This window comes from Pogoniulus pusillus, chromosome 12, assembly GCF_015220805.1.
Source record: "Pogoniulus pusillus isolate bPogPus1 chromosome 12, bPogPus1.pri, whole genome shotgun sequence".
Classification (NCBI taxonomy): Eukaryota; Metazoa; Chordata; class Aves; order Piciformes; family Lybiidae; genus Pogoniulus; species Pogoniulus pusillus.
In genome coordinates, this window is record NC_087275.1 from 20,798,545 (window position 1) to 20,815,723 (window position 17,179).

The 17,179-nt window shown below is 43.8% G+C and overlaps 1 protein-coding gene across 2 annotated transcripts; it reads right to left on the reverse strand.

Annotated features, from left to right (window-relative positions):
* Window positions 1–7,837: 7,837 nt before the first annotated feature.
* Window positions 7,838–16,351, reverse strand: RSPH1 (radial spoke head component 1). Of its 2 annotated transcripts, XM_064152578.1 has the most exons (9): window positions 16,251–16,351; window positions 15,572–15,685; window positions 15,350–15,455; window positions 14,126–14,216; window positions 13,760–13,895; window positions 13,389–13,460; window positions 11,624–11,846; window positions 10,950–11,093; window positions 7,838–8,017 (listed from the first exon to the last, which is right to left on the reverse strand). In XM_064152578.1, the coding sequence occupies exons 1-9, from the start codon at window positions 16,299–16,301 to the stop codon at window positions 7,995–7,997; spliced, it is 960 nt and encodes a 319-aa protein (XP_064008648.1). In that variant the 5' UTR covers window positions 16,302–16,351; the 3' UTR covers window positions 7,838–7,994. The 2 variants fall into 2 exon arrangements, with proteins under 2 accessions (XP_064008648.1, XP_064008649.1); XM_064152579.1 differs by lacking the exon at window positions 13,389–13,460.
* Between the last annotated feature and the right edge of the window lie 828 nt (window positions 16,352–17,179).

Here is a 17,179-nt window from a genome sequence, read left to right on the forward strand (position 1 = left end):
AAGCAGAGAAATCAGGACTGAAAAAAGTAATCTTGTGCCTAAAGAGGAAACCACCTCTACCTAAAAGCACTGGGTTTCCTGCTCACTCTGTCAGTTCCATGACAGCAAATATTGACTATTTTTCATCTCTTCTACAAAGAAGGTCCATTTTCTGTCACACAAGTCTCCATTCAATGATTGCCAAGTGATCCACATTGCAAAAGGGACTAAATTTCTCAGTTTTGAAGAAAATCAAACTGATCATTTTACCATTGCTGGGACAAAGAAGGTGCCTTGTGTTGTTGTACTGCTGACAAAACCATGATGTGAGCAGTTCTGACTGCTGAACGCTTCCTCAGATGGCACTCATGGGACAGCAGTTTTGCTCTGTATAAAATGGTGACATATCTGCCAGATGAGTCACCTGAAAGGTCTCTGTAGCTCTTCTCCGGGCGATTTAAGGGAACACAGCCCTGAAATTTTATGCACAAACAGGAATGTGCCTTTCCACAGTCTGTTTTCCTTTCCAGTTACACTCTCATATCTAACTACCTCCTGAGAAAGCTCAAGGTTTCTTAAATGAAAGTAAAAAATGGAGGATTCTTTTTCTCTTTTGGCATGACTGAAAATGTTTTTATTTTCACTCTTCATCTCCCTGCTCCTTCTTGACATATCTCTGCCTGCATGCCGTTAGCCATCAGAGCATATGGTGGGGCCGTACAATGTTCAGGCTTTGGGGCTTTAAGGCTGAGAGATGTCTGACAAGCACCCTTATCTGTAGGTGTTGAGATTTTTTTTATCTCTGTCTTGCACCTGAAATGTTTCATTTTGACATTCCAGCTCTGGTGAAGATGCCTGAGCTCTGGCTTTTTTGGCAGCACTGTAATTCTACGGTGAAAATCTCTGTGGAGATGAAGCCAGAGGCAGCTAGGAGAGGCAGGTGAGACTTGTGTGTCTTGAGATATACCTGCCAGCAGGGTATGGAGCTGACACTAACTGACATGAAGAATCCTGCAGGAACAGGAGTATTCAAAAGCACTTAAAAGACTGAGCATTGTTAAAGAATTAATGAAACAAAATTTCAAGTGCTTTCATGAGAAAATTTACCCTAACTTTTAAGAAATAATGTGGGTTGGTTGCGTGTTTGGGTTTTTTTTTTTAAATGCTATATCAATATTCCTATATCAATCCTAAACCTTGTTGCAAATACCAAGAATCTGGGTGGTCTTTAAAGCACCAAAATAAAATACCAAATGCCATCGGTCCCTGCACCCAATGGCATCGGAAATATTGTCAGGGTAGGTCTGTTGTTAGACGTAACCTATAAGAACAGCATCACCTTCATCCTCTGAACAGCTTTCCTACACTGCTGCTGTTGTGTGCAACATACCAATGAAACACTTCTCTTTGCTTTGCCCTCCCTTTGGCCTGCAGAAGTGATGTTAGTAGCAAGCAGTTTGCAACACTCAAATCCTGTCGTTGTCCATTGAGTTCTAACTCAAAATAAGTGCATTTAGGCTACCTTAGAAGCAGGGGTGAAGAGGGCAGAAGGACACAGCTGCAGGAACATGAGAGAAAAGGTTCTACAGACTTAAATCACAGTATCACAGTATCACCAAGGTTGGAAGAGACCTCACAGATCATCAAGTCCAACCCTTTACCACAGAGCTCAAGGCTAGACCATGGCACCAAGTGCCCCATCCAGTCCTGCCTTGAACAGCTCCAGGGATGGCAACTCCACCACCTCCCCGGGCAGCCCATTCCAGTGTCCAATGACTCTCTCAGTGAAGAACTTTCTCCTCACCTCCAGCCTAAATCTCCCCTGGCGTAGCTTGAGATTGTGTCTTCTTGTTCTGGCACTGGCCACCTGAGAGAAGAGAGCAACCTCCTCCTGGCCACAACCACCCCTCAGGTAGTTGTAGACAGCGATAAGGTCACCCCTGAGCCTCCTCTTCTCCAGGCTAACCAATCCCAGCTCCCTCAGCCTCTCCTCGTAGGGCTTGTGCTCTTCTTCTATTGTGGTGATTTCTAATCCAGACAGTACTGAGTAGGTGCAGACAAATGCTTAATTGCAAATTACTTTCTCTAACTTATAAATAGTTGTTTATTTCTAGCACTCAAATGAATGGAACAGAAAGAACAAGCAGCCCAAATAAGCAAGCCATTGGAACTGTACCTCAGTCTCAATAATGAAAGGGCAATTTCAAGCTCTTTTATTCAAAAGGATGGTGCTTTTGCCTTTTCATGTGAGCACTTTTTAGTATCAGGGCTGAAATTGTATCTTTAACCTACAAGGGTTCTTAGCTGTAAAATCTAGTGCTTAGGAGAGAGAATTCCTAACGTGTGTTCAAAACATGAAACCACTGAACACAAGCAAAAATGCCCTCAGAAGCTTCAAAATAGTTTTTGTAGGAAACAAAAGAGGATTTTTTTCCTTCCATGTTTTAAAATCTCCTTCTCTTTTTAATGCAGTTTCAAAACTTAGCTCTTGCTTTATTCCAATGCCATTTTCATTACTGTTTACGAAGGGCTGTGTGTGATAGGACAAGAGGCAATGCTTTGAAATTTGAGAAGAGCAGATTTAGATTGGATGTTAGGGAAAAAGTTCTTTACAACGAGGGTGGTTGAGCACTGGAGCAGGTTGCCCAGTGAGGTGGTTGAGGCCCCAGCCCTGGAGATATTCAAGGTGAGGCTCAGCAGGGCTCTGGGGAACCTAGCTGAGAATGTCCCTACCCACTGCAGGAATAGATGACCTTTAGAGGTCCCTTCCAATCCGGGTTATTCTATGGCTCTATGATTTCATTACAAAGTTATGCACTTTAATGGGTGCTTTTTGCACTACCTAGATAATCTAAATGTTTTGTTCATATCTTAAAACCTAAAAATATGAATGATTTTGATAAAGCCCTACAGTGAAGTTAATCTATGGTGACACCTTGTGGGAATACAACCTCATATTTACAGGACTAAATAAAATCTGCTCTGATGGAGAGATAAGAAGGAGGAGCAGCATTTTTTCAAACAAGAGTGCTCCTTCTCTACCCTTTGTAAGGATAGCAGTGCAGAATGTTATAATAATGCCTGAAACTACTTTTAGACAGAAATGCTTGGAGAAACACTTGAGTCCAGCTCTTCTGAATAACAAGATATAAAAGTTCCATTAATGTCTTGTTACTGATTTTTCCAAAGCTTTCCTTGAGCCAACACTGAATGCTAATGTAAGGTTCTGTGCAGCTGTGATGACTGAGAACAGTAGTTACTGCCATTCGCTTTGCACAATTTAAAATCATCAAGTGGGGAGCTGAGTAGTATTTCCACTGTCTCCTGGGAGCTGTGTTATTGAAATGCTCCAAAAGAAAAGGAAAATTTTGGAAAAGACTCTATGCAGCTGTTTATTGTGAGTTCAGAAGAATACATGGGTCTGGTGTTGATCTTTTAGTGCTTTCACTAATGAGTGATTAAAAACTGAAATGTTTGTGACTCTTTCTCCTCTAAGAAAGATGTTGAGGTGTTTGGATGTGTCCAGAGCTAGGGAGGAGCTCACCAAGGCTGTTGAGTGGGCTGGAGCACAGCCCTACAAGGAGTGGCTGAGGGAGCTGGGGGTGATCAGCCAGAAGAAGAGGAGGCTCAGGGGAGACCTTAGTGCTCTCTACAACTACCTGAAAAGAGGTTGTGGCCAGGCAGGGGTTGATCTCTTAAGCAGCCAGTGACAGAAGAAGAGGACACAGTCTCAAGCTGTACCAGGGCAGGTTTAGGCTGAATGTTAAGAACAAGTTCTTCAAAGAAAGAGTGAATAGCATTGGAATGGGCTGCCCAGGGAGATGGTGGAGTCGCTATGCCTGAAGGTGTTTAAAAGGAAACTGGATGAGGCACTTAGTGCCATGGTTTAGTTAATTAGAAGGTGTTAGGTGATAGGTTGGACTTTATGATCTTGAAGGTTTTTCCCAACCTGGTTAATGGTGTGATTTTTTTGAACTCAGAACAGCAGTGAAGGTTTGCACAAATGAAAGACTGTGCTATTGTGAAAAAGGAAGTGTTAGTGAATCACTGAATTGCACAGACACCTGCATCTGCACTGCAGTTTCACACTTCACTTGCCCATATGGCTCATCAGTGCTTCGTGCAGAGATCTTTGTGTCTTTGCCACACCTGGAGAGATGCTCTCAGCACAAGGGAGCAAATTACAGATAACCTCTTTGCTGGGCCTAGGGAGCAAGTGAGCAGAGCCTGTTCCCCCAGCTCCTGGCCAGCCTTCAGATACTTATACACTTGTATCAAATCCCCTCTATGTCTTCTTTTCTCCAGACTAAAAAGCCCCAGGTCCCTCAGCCTCTCCTCATCAGCCATGCCCTCCTGTCCCCCAGTCATCCTCGCAGCCCTCTGCTGGACCCTCTTCAGCAGATGCCTGTCCCTCTTAAAATTGGGAGCCCAAAACTGAACACAGTTGCTGCTGGAGCTCCTCCAGCACAATCCACGTAGAAAAGAACAATGATACTCACTCTGGTTCCACTACATATGGAGACTCCTTAGGAGAGAAAAAGTCCTGATGGTGGAACACTTCCCTCCTACAGTCCCTCAAACTTGCAGGAAGTGATGACTCGCAGAAGGGTTGTTTCCTACACCTTGCACACAGAAATCACAGTGCTCTGGAAAATGGACTAAATTTCCTTAGCATCAAGTGGGTGAAAGAAGGGAAGGCTTAGTTTATGTAACAGGTCAAACAAGCCTTTGTTGCCTTATCTTCTGTGAATGCAAAAGGGACCTCTCTCTGAAGGTATGTAAAAATTTTGTATTTTCAGGTGGAAATGAAATGCATTCCAGGACCTTCTTGGTGTAAGAAGAACTTAAAACCAGATACCTCCTTTAGCTGCAATGAACTCTTGTGACCAGCTTCATTGTGGACTGTGCAAGAAGTCCTTTCTGTGGGGGAATGCAATGGGATCTCCTGATGGTTTTCTAAGACATGTGAAGCACAGATACACACTGCACCATTTTTCACGTTGTATTAGGTTCGTCTGAGCTGGAGTTAGTTCTCCCCATAGCATCTTTTGTCGTGATCTGTGTTGTAGTGGTAGTTGGAAGAGTGTTGATAACACCTCAGTGTTTTGGCTACTGCTGAGCGGTGCTTGCACAGTTTTAGCATAGGTTCCTCCTTCTCTAAGACAGGAGTGAAGGAGCTACTACTAACTAGTTTCCAGCTTATCCTTAAGCTATTTCTAGAAAATGCAGTCTCCTCCAGCAAAAGCATTGGTGGTTTCCGAAAGAAGTGAGCAATCTTCTTGGGAGCACTTCTGAGACTTCCAGATGTTCTTAGCAGTTCCTGATGGCATTCCAGGCGGGATGTGTCTGTTTCAGGTTCACCACTGGAGGGCACTCGCGTTCCAATAAAGCGTGCGGCATTGGCTGCTCCCCTGCGGCAGCCAATGCCTTAAAGCATCCAAGAATTAGCTCATCTTGAACTGGGAATTACTTCAAAATGGAAATGAGTTGAGGTCTATACTGTGTGGATGTTTCTCAAACTTACAGTAAAATACATAATCTTCAGGAAGATTAGGCAACGGCAGAGCCCTCAGCGTTAGCAAGCCGGTTTTGCTTTGATTGAGCTACATGAATAATTGAATTGCTGCACTTCCCCAAAGGCAAGCAAACAGACTAAAACAAAACAAAAACACAACCACGTCTCAAAATGCTCACTAAAGTCACAGTCGGCGTGACAAGAAATTGCAAAGAAAATTACGTTAGACAAGAGAGGAAAGGCTGCATGGGAGTTTTCTCACTATGAGATTTTGTGATGCTTTGGGTGTTACCCACTCCCCCCACCCACACACTTTGGAAAATCACCCAGACTAGACTCAGCGGCTCTGGAAAATTGAATGAAGCTTTATATTGACAGCTTAGCACAATGTACAAGCAGATATTTGCAATGTATACAGAAATAGACAACTTTAAAAGTAATACAGAAACACAGCTCCCCTCCCAGAAACCAGAGTCCCCAGGAGGGGCTCTCAACCACACTTCCACCTTCTCCCCACCCCTCTACCTTACCCCAGACTTTGCCTTATGCTCGAGGTAGCTTGGAGTGTCAGCCAGGGGTGTTAGAAAGCAGATGGATTAGTCAGGCAGCAGGTTAGGTTAGAGAGAAGTTCATGCAGTCCCAAGAGACAGAGAGCGACTCTGTTATCTATATTTATGTTCTTGTGCTTACACATCTCAGCAAGCCTATGAGTGAAGCAGACATCACCATTGTTTCCTTTTCACAGCCTGTAACATAATTCTTCTCACCAAAACATTCTAGCTAGCTTCAAACTAGCACAGATTTCTGACAGGGTTAAAAAATGCAGGAAGCAGTAATAAACTCTATACAACTAATTTCCTTACCTCTACTTTCTGTTACTCCATTGCCAACTACTGGGCATATCTCTGCTGGAACTGTGAGTTGTCAAGAAGAGGAACTTGCTAAAATGGTTTTTCCTCTTTTCTTCCTAAACTAAAATTTCAGTATAACTTTCTCTCTACCTCAGTCTTCAGGCCCATCAATATTCACACAGCATGAGACAGTCAATTGTAGTCAGATATATTTGATAATAGTTAAGGTATTGCTCACATGTCAGGAAAGTGATGCTTCAGAGCAGATTTATTCACCCTTTGTGCAGCTTTGCCTTGCTTTGTGCAGCTTTGCTTTGCTTTGTGCTTTTAACTTATTTATAAAATACCATTTGATTCTGGTAGTTTCCAGGGGGTTTCTGCAGCTGCTCTCTCTTGATGGCTTCTTGCTGATTTAAAAGGAGCTGCATGTTCAGTAGTTAACTGTCTGCTGATTAGGGAGTGTTGGACTGTTTTATGTTTGTCAAGTAGGGATTCTTGTTCAGCTGGGAGATAGGAATACAGCAAGCAGAGCTCTTGGCAGTTTGTGGGGGTGCTGGAGAAAGGCAGAAGTTCTCCTCCAGTCAATGTGGGAGTGCAAAACCAATGTTGATGAACTATAGCTGAAGAAAGTACCCTTGGTACGTCAGTGGTGACAGCCTAGACAGGACTTGGGCAGAGACATATTACGTCTGTGTTTCTCATGGAGCTGCAGGTGGCAGGTTCCTCCCCTGAGTGAGGTGTGTAGAGGTCCAGGCATTCTGTGTCCAAGGACTTGCAGAAGCTGGCATGCAGACCTCTCACTGCTGAGCATAAATAGGCTATCAGCAGGGTCCCCACACCAGAACACACAGAGCGTTTCTATACTATGGACAATATGCTGGTTGAGAGCTTATGGATCAGCAAGGGTGTTAAGGCCGTTTGTTAGAGATCCACTTCCTCACCCTGATCAGTTGACAGTCTCCTTTAACCAGCTTAAGGAAGGCTACATGGTAAACAAGAAACTTGGCTGCAGTACAAGGCAGGGAGGGGAAGTATCAGCATACAGAAGTAGAAGCAAAAACAGACTGCAAAGAGTTTAAAACCACTGTGCCAGTGTGGTAGGAATGCAAAATCCAATTCACATTGGTACAGGGAGACTTAATGGGAAGAGCTTCTACAGCTACATGAGCAATGAAAATATAAGCTGGAAAAATGTAGGCCTATAATTGGTGGACTAGTGACAGGGATACAGAGAGACCTGAGAAGTGCAGTGCTGCCTTTGTCTTCATAAGCAGGACCCTAAGTCTTGGTGTAGGGCTCAAGCAAAAGAAGAACTAGCAGTAGCGGCAGGAAATTGAGTTTGCTTATGCAAATTTGTGAGGACCCAACTTCACCAAGGCAGAATGCACTGAATTTGGCAGCTGACTATCTGCTGCATGGAGTAAAGAAAGCTGCTGTGAGTCTGTACACTCTGAAATCATGAAAGCTCCAGAAATAAATATTCCAGACAGAGTAGTGACAGAAATGTTTTATCCAAAGTATCTTAACTCACTTTTTAATGAATACATCTATTGCAGGTTTACCATAATAAATGATTTACTGTGAAATCTCCTTTTAGGCTCTTTCTTTTCAGTTGTATCCAACTACTCTGCTTCCATTGATTCGTCCTCCTAATCTTCTAAGTTAGTAGCTTCTGTGGAGGTGAAGACAGTACATAGAGATGCATTTTAGTGTAAGTAATCCTTGTATCCCAGCACTTCCCCACTGCCTTTCACAGCCAATACTGGAATTTAACTGTTCCACAGTTTGTCAGCTGCCAGACAGACTTGGTGCATGCATTGTGACTGCCAGCCAGCCCATATGTAAAGCTCTAATAGCTAAAGAACATCTCCTACTTAGATGATATCTTAAGAAATGTGGAGCAACAGGGATGGAATTCTGGTGTCAAAAAAAAAATGGCAATGGGACAGAGAATATAAGGTTGCAAGAAAACAGATTTTGTTACATCTGCTCTTCACAGTATGCGTATTTTCTTCACATAATTTCATCCCACTATAAATTACTCTTGCTAAAGAGAAGGGGAACAGTATGTTTTCTCATTAATCCTATTGCCAAAACCTGTATAAAATCATCCAACTCTTTGATAATAGAAACAGAGCTGGAAGGAACTTTGACAACATCTCTCGCATTCCAATGTTGTCATGCATCAGTCTCTATGCCTAGGCTGTCTCTGACAGGTATTTTAATCCACTTGTTCTGTAAAAAAACCCTCAACACAGTTAACAACTGAAATTGTTTCACTGTGGTAGGCCAAAAAAGTGATGAGAATTACGTTCAAAGTGGTTGAGTCCAAGAGGCTTTGAGACAAGCCATGCCTGAGGTTCAACAAGACCAAGTGCAGAGTTCTGCACCTGGGCCAGAACAATTCTCACTATCAATACAGACTGCAGATGAGGTGATAGAAAGCAGCCCTGCAGAAAAGGACTTGGGGGTGCTGATGGATGAGAAGCTGGACATGAAGAGTCAGTGCGTGCCTGCAGCCCAGAAGGCAAATCACATCCTGGGCTGAATCAAAAAGCAGCATTGCCAGCAGGTCCAGAGAGGTGATTCTGCCACTTTACTCTGCTCTGGTGAGACCTCACCTGGAGTACTGTGTCCAGCTCTGGAGCCCTCAATATAGGAAGGACATGGACCTAATGGAGCAGGTCCAGAGGAGGGTCACAGAAATGATCAGGGGCTTGGAACACTTCTGCTACAAGGACAGGCTAAGAGAGCTGGGGGTGTTCAACCTGGAGAAGAGGAGGCTCCAGAGAGGCCTAATAGCAGCCTTCCAGTTCTTGAAGGAGGCCTACAAGAAGACTGGAAAGGGACTGTTTTCAAAGGTCTGTGGTGACAGGACAAGGGACAGTGGCTTCAAATTAGAGAAGAGCAGATTTAGACTGGATGTTAGGAACAAGTTCTTTACTATGAGGGTGGTAGAACACTGGAACAGATTGCCAGTAAGGGGGTTGAGGCCCCTTCCCTGGAGATATTCAAGGTGAGGCTTGATGGGGGTCTGGGCAACCTGATCTAGTTAAGGATGTCCCAGCTGACTGTGGGGTGAGGTTGAACTAGATGACCTTTGGAGGTCCATTCCATTCCAGACCATTCTATGGTTCTATAATTCTGTGATCAATGAACGTTTGCCAAATCTAAAGCTGAGCTGTGCAGGAGACCTGCTGAAATTTCAGTTAGATATGATCCAGTCCCAGGGATCCTGTAAAACACCAGTCCTACACAATCAGATCAGCTAGCTGGCTAGTTTGGCTGAAGAAGGAGAACACCTTCAGAGCAAATAAACTACATCAATTCCAAGAGCTAACCTAAATGTTTAGAGTATACCTCCAGGCATTTTTCTATGGCTTAATAGCCTTATCTGATCCCTATAGACAGTGCTTCGCTTTGATTGATTGTAAAATGGACTGATTACAAATGGATACCTTTACCTCATGTTTTGTACATCAGTATGCAAGCTTGTCTATGTTAACAATAAACACAAACAACACATCTGGGTGAAAGCTATTCACATTCTCTTCCTACGAGGAGAGGCTGAGGGAGCTGGGATTGGTTAGCCTGGAGAAGAGGAGGCTCAGGGGTGACCTTATTGCCGTCTACAACTACCTGAAGGGTGGTTGTGGCCAGAAGGAGGTTGATCTCTTCTCTCAGGTGGCCAGTGCCAGAACGAGAGGACACAGCCTCAGGCTGCGCCAGGGGAGATTTAGGCTCGAGGTGAGGAGAAAGTTCTTCACTGAGAGAGTCATTGGACACTGGAATGGGCTGCCCGGGGAGGTGGTGGAGTCGCCGTCCCTGGGGCTGTTCAAGGCAAGATTGGACGTGGCACTTGGTGCCATGGTCTAGCCTTGAGCTCTGTGGTAAAGGGTTGGACTTGATGATCTGTGAGGTCTCTTCCAACCCTGATGATACTGTGATAACTGTGATACTGTGAAAGATGAGGAAATCTAGATGCATCCTGTTGTTGCCTCTTGGTAATCTGGCAGTCAAAAGAGACTTCTGAAGTGAAGACGGAAACCTGAGCACCTGAATCCCAAACTCTTTGGTTTGTAGGGCAAACAAACAAATCAGAGACTATTCAAACCACAAGGCATAACAATATTTGAAATCTGTTTCTTCAGGTTGGTTTTGCCTGCTCTTTAACTTCAGCTGAGGGAATAAAAGCTCCATTTATGAGAGAAAAATAGAGTGCTCAAAAGCCCCTGTATCTCCCAGGGTCTGAAAACTTCTCTCACACTTTTATGACAAAGAGATATTTGCAAATGCAATCACATACAAGCTCAGCTCTGCAAGGGCTGTCAGCTGTACGTGCATAGATAATGCTGCACACAAGTGTCACTTCTAATTCCTTGTCTTACAGTACAGGAACTTGACTATCAAAACCACTTTGCATCTATAGAGGACTGCTCCCCCTATGAAAGGTAGATATCCCCATGGTCTCTTTGGTTTGATGAATGGACCTCTCAGTAGCAGCAGGACTTCAGCTGATTGACAGGCAGCATTTAAAATATAATTATTATTATTATTATTGTTGTTGTTGTTGTTGTTTTAATTGTGCATACTCCATTCCTCACCTTGATGCTCCTGATCTTCATTTTCTTCTTCTTCTTTGCTTTCCTTCTCTGCCCCTTCTATATCCCTTCCTGGGTTAAGAGTTTCACTGGATACCTCATGAAGAGAAGATGCTTCATCCTTCCCCTCAGCAGACTCATCAGAGGCTGAAATATGAGATATCAGAAATACCACAGAGAATCAATTTGACAAATTTGCACTCAGCCTGGTTCTTTTTCATGCAGTACTGTTTGCAGTCTTACTTAAGTTTGCGGTCTGAGAAATGCCCCAAATCTTCTCTAGCTGTTTATAATCAAGTTTGTATTGTTATACAATGATATAGTCTAAAATGATTAGCAGGCTTGCCAAGACATTTGTATCTCGTTATGCTACATGAGTTAAAAAAAGACACATACATATATTGTGTAGTTTATGATCAGACTTGAAAGTTCCTAACACTCAATATGTGGTAAATTATAGGGGGAAAAAAACCACAAAAATCTCCCAACCACAAACAGAAAAACAACCCAAAGAAAACCAAATAAACCAAACAAATAAAACCCCAACAAAACAAAAATAAAACAAAACAGGCAAAAAAACACAACAAACCTCCCACACCATTTGCTATTAAACCTGGAAAACACCATTTCCAGGGATAGTTAAAGCATGGCTTTTCCAGCTGCACAGTAGAACAAACCTGCAATCGGTGGGTTTTCCTCCTCTTCAGTTACTGCTGCTTCTGCTCTTTCTTCCACTGCTTCTGCTGCAGCAGCTGCTGCTGCTGTTACCAGGGAGGCTTCCCTGGGAGAAGGTGGGTTTTCCCCATGGGGGGTCCAGAATGTTAATTTGGTAATTTCTGAAGCTTTCCACTTTGGTTCAGCAAGTAATGAGGGTTCATCCTCTTCTTCCTCTCCTTTATCCTAGAAGGCAACTCATGAAATCCAACATCTCATTTTACATATATTAGGTAAGTAACTAAAGTAATGGTTTCATGCACTAAAACCTCTTTATCTGGGCTCAAAAGAGCCTTTTACAGTTTTTGCAGGTGGAAGAACTTCAGCAGCTGCAAGTCTTGGAAGAGAACTGTATTTCAAACATTGATGAGGTCAGTTGGCTATTACTAATGATCAGTTCTTGCCAGCTTGCTTTCTTCAGAGTAGACTTTTGTCTCTCCCTTTAAAAAACAAGTCTTTATTTTCTTTTTGCCTGATCTAGGATAGAGTGTTGCTGCCCACGGCAGAGGGGTTGGAACTAGATGATCCTTGTGGTCCCTTCCAAGCTGACTGATTCTATGATTCTACCCAAATATGAAGGACTCTTAGTAATGGAATCATTATCTGTAATAATAGCTGATTTATGTTTTTTGAATGAGTCTTCTTCTGCAATTACTTCAACTAAAGCAGAGGCAACATTTAATCTTACTTTAGCAAGAGCAGTGTCCTTTGCTTTACACAGCCACTACAGCATGTACATGAGAAGACGTTCATGTTCCTGAGAGTAATGATTTTGAGAAGCCCAGTGCCTTCTTAAGAACTTAAGTGTGTTCTTAAATTCATGTTTAAACTCCAATATGAATGGCCTAATATTCCAAAATCAGCATATCCAACAATTCCCAATGGAACCAAAGATACTAAATACACATCACTTTGGATACTCATATGAACCTGATACTTAATTTGAGGATCTTTTGCACTTAGCCAAAAGAGATAAACAGCCTCCATGTTCTGCAAATCTATCCCTAATGTCAGGATTTTATTTTGCCTTTGTCTCAATAAATATTGTTGCATTGGCAAAATTTCAGGATGTGTAATGGGAAGGAATGGTTTGGACAACAGAGGTAGCAAAATCTAAGCTCAAACTCAGCACTTTCTTGAAATCAAACCAGTAATGTTATGATATTTGTCTTATTTCTATAGCTGTTTTGCACCACATTAATCAGAATAATTTCAAAACATTCCTGCATGAAGGAGAAGGAAAACCAGGCCCTGACTCCAGCTGCTTCCTGCTCCCCTAATAGAACCAGGGCAAACAATGAGACAAAACACAAATCTGCTAGAAATTACCATTGCTATGCACAGCATCAAGGAATTCAGACATATATTTTTTCTTTGTTTTCCTTTGTTTTCTGGTATTGAGAACAAAATGGAATACTGGCTAAATGTCCAGACAAATACATTGACGTTATTCTGTGCTTTGAAACTTCAAACGTTTTAGAAAGGCCCTAATTCTTCCAAATTTTAAGCCAAAAGGACTCTTAATGCAAAAATGACCCCTTGCACTTGTCAAAGCTTTCAGAGTAGAGAAGCTAAAGCAAAAAGCAGAATGAGATCTCATTAATCCACAAGTTTCTAGTCTTTTCTGGTTGGTTAGAACTACTTTAACATCAGTGTCTGTCAAGCATTTTATAGATTAGATTTACTGAGTTGTCTGATGTTCAGTATAATTTTCACTATTTCTTTTACCTGCTCTGATTGTATGTATTCACCATGCTGCTCACATCCAATGTCAAAGATATATTTGCCACGACCTACAGGCTGTCCAGGGATACAAAAAGTGAGCAGAACTAGAGAGTTAGTACATTCTAAACATATGAAATACACTTTTCTATGAATTTCATACAACAATCAATATCAATGTAGTTTGAAAGCAAAGTTGCAGAGAAATTTGGCATTCTATCCTACAGATTAATTCTACTTCCTATGTTACACTTGCAGTACAAGAAATACTACAAAGGCTTAAGAGCCTAGCTTCTTCTTTGAAGTGGAAACAGAGTATATTAAGGCAATTCCTCTCCAACTGCTCATATTAGTAGAAAGACTTTCAGTACACTTACATTTCCTTTCAAAAACCTGCCCTTAAATCTATGGTTTAGATGGATAAGCTCTGCTTGTCCTTCCTGGATTCCATTTGCCCAGCCACCAACATACTTAGATCCTGTGTCTTTATAGACGTATGTACCTTGGCCATGCCTAAGAAGAAAACATATTTTTGTTTCTATTATGAATATCAAGAGTTTAGGAGATTGTTAGAAGGTATTTAAAATGCATTATTGAGGCAGTTGAAACGACTCAAGTTGGACTGAGTTGCCAAAGTCATTCAGCAGAACACAATTTGCTGCAGTCAGTCATGCTTTGAAAGCAACCTTTGCAATTTAATGCTATTGGGTGGCTTGAAACATAATTGTAAGAATGAAACAAACCTATTGTGGTTGGACCATTCTCCAGTATAGGTGTCACCATTTGCATACGTGTACACTCCATAGCCATGTCTCTGGTCATTCACCCAGTCTCCTTTAGTGAAAATACAACAAAAGCAGTGAGACATGGCTTATTTTACTGTGTGATACATTTATTATATCGTGTGATTCACTTTGTAAAGTTATCATACCTTAATCATCACAGAAGGAATGAAAGCTATGACTCCATTCCTTACTCTAAGCCCTTGCTCTTTTTTTCTTCCATATGTCACTCTCCCCACATATTTGTCTAGCTGCCTGACCTCCCTTTCATTCTGTTTATCACAATCTGTCTTTGTTATCATTATGAACACAAGAAGCCATGTAACAACCTGCTCCTATCATTAAATTTGGTAACACATTACAGCTGCATTAGATGTGACATCTCCACTCAAATAAAAAGAGGGACTACTGCAGTATGACTCATCTGCTAAAATTGTCCTGTCAGTCATGGGGCATATAGACTCAAAAGGATGCCAGGTTGTGTGCCTTAACTACTTTTCTATTTAAAAAAAAAATAAAATTAAAAAAAGTCACAGGTGCAGATGCTCCCAGAAGGCAGGAATGGGTTGCTCTTTTTGCTCTCTGCTTCTAGCTCTCACCATGGGAATATTCTTTCTTGCCTAGCTTAGAAAGAAGGGCTAGGGAGGAAATCCTGTCTCTTGAAGCCTAATATTCAGAGTGTTTCAGGTACTCTCCTGGAATAAGGCAAATGAGTCTCATCTTCTTCAGACCTCAGAGGCATCCCAATCCTTGAGTAAGTGTTCTGATCAGTAGACTGTTTTTAAAGGATGAACGTAATAAAGTCCTAAAATACTCTATACTGAACACATGTGATTCTAATAATCATTCAGAAATAATTAACCATGCTTTCTTCTATCAAGATTGCACTGATTTGTGAAAGATACTTAATATTTCTCAGTACTTGGAACACCTCACACCATGACAAGAGCAAACTCCTATTAAACACCACACTTGTCACGATACTCAATATAAATTCTCATAAATGAAGCCTGCACTTCTTGGAACTCATAGTAAAAAGAAGAATAAAAAGGCAACAGTTTGCAGCAAATTCATCTTCTTAAAAGAACACATCCTCAAATTCATTGTCTCCTGGCATTTGGAGAGTGAGGGGGGAACGTGTCCTTTCAGTTACAGAAATCCTTACAACTGTGCTCAGTGTTTTACCTTCATATTTTGATCCATCTGGATAAAAGAAAATGCCCCTGCCATGCTTTTTGTTTTGAAGATATTCTCCAGTGTAGTAAGCACCATTTTTAAACCTGTAGATCCCCTGAAACATATTTGGTATAGACAAAACATTTGTCAGTTTTCATTCTTGTTTCAATATAGTGCCCAGAACTGCTGAAACGTCAGTGTAACCACTGCTGCCTTCAGCCGCTGTCTTACCTGTCCGCTTCTGAAGCCATGTCCATACTCTCCCTCATAGGTATCGCCGTTCGGCAGCCGTGCCCTGCCGCGTCCGTGTCGCTCACCTTCCGAATTGCGTTCACCGTCATACTCCTGAGCAAATGTGGGGGCGGAAAAAAAGGCGTTTAAGAGGCGTAGAAGTGACTGACTCTGACCTCTTCAGAAAGCAGATGTTTGCTCAAAGCTGCTCCAGTTCTGCTTGCAACAGACTGCAGAAGCACCTGGGCAACAGATGTGCTGCTTATGCAGGCACTTGCAACAGATGCCGGCACGCACAGGCTTTGCTCACGACGTGGGACGCTACTACAAAGTATGAATTACTTGGGTTTCATCCCGTGGATAAACGCAGGCAGGTCTCAATTGAAAGGGTACAGCCCCGCTCCCGAAATTCCCTTTGCCTTTCGAAGTGCCTCGGGAGCTCTCCCAGGCTCGACACGGCCGGCAGACACAGCTTAGGTCACCGTGACCGGTAACGTCCTCTTTCCCCTTCCCCGCTGGCCCTCCCTAACCCTCCGCCCGAGACGCCCGTGCCCGAGAGTCACTTCCCGCCCCGCTTGCCCCCAGCGCCCTCGGCGGCGATGATTCCAGAGCAGACGGGGCAGGGCGGCCTCCGCCCGTGATGCTAAGCACCAGCGACACCCCGGCTTCCCCGGCGGACCCCTAAATCGGTCTCAGTCTCCTCAGCCTCCTCCGAGCTCAGGTCCGACATGGCCGCGGCGTCGCCGTCGCCAAGGCAACCGAGGCGCGGGGGGCGGGGCGCGACGCCTGCCGTCGCTGCCACGGCAACCGGCAACCGGCAACCGGCGGGGCGCGCGGGGGGCCGGCGCTGCTGTCCCCGGTGCTGAGAGCCACGGCCGGCCCCGGGCAGACAGCGACGGCAGCGGGGCCGCGGCAGGGCCGCCCCGTGGCCGGACCGCGGCTGCGGAGCAGCACCGGCGGCCTGAGCTGTAATCGCGAGTGGAGAGCCCTGGCTCCCCAGAGCGCCTCCCGGGCCGCCTGGTGGCTCTAGACGCTGCAGTCCTTGGAGGGATGCAGCAGCTACCAGAGCACTGCCGGGTCAATGAAGCCTGGGGAGGGGGTGGGGAGGGTTGGTGTGCAGCCTTTCCCTAGCATCGATCTCCCTTCTTGAGCTTGGCTTTTCCCGACCTGTACCTTTACTGTCGTGAAACAGGCTGGTGACGTTTGAGATGGGTTCATGAAGGACAGGCTGTGCTTGATGAACCTTCTCTTTCTGCAGCAAGCTGACCTACTGGGTCAAGGGAAAGGCTGTGGATGTTGTTTATCTGGACTTCAGAAAGGCCTGCCTCCCACACTGAGCCTTACACCATCCTGGGGAAACAGGCTGCTCGTGGTTTGGATGGGTGGACGCTTCGCTGGGTTACTAACTGGCAGGCTGGCCAGGGCTAAAGATTGCTGGTGGAGTGAAACCCAGTTTAAGACAGTTGCTAGTGCTCACAAGGACTCAGCGCTGGGGCCAGTTCTCTTTAATATCTTTCTCAGTGATCTGGATGAGAGGATTGAGTGCACCCTCAGTAAATTTGCAGATGACGCCAAACTGGGCGGAAATGTTGATCTGCCTGAAAGCAG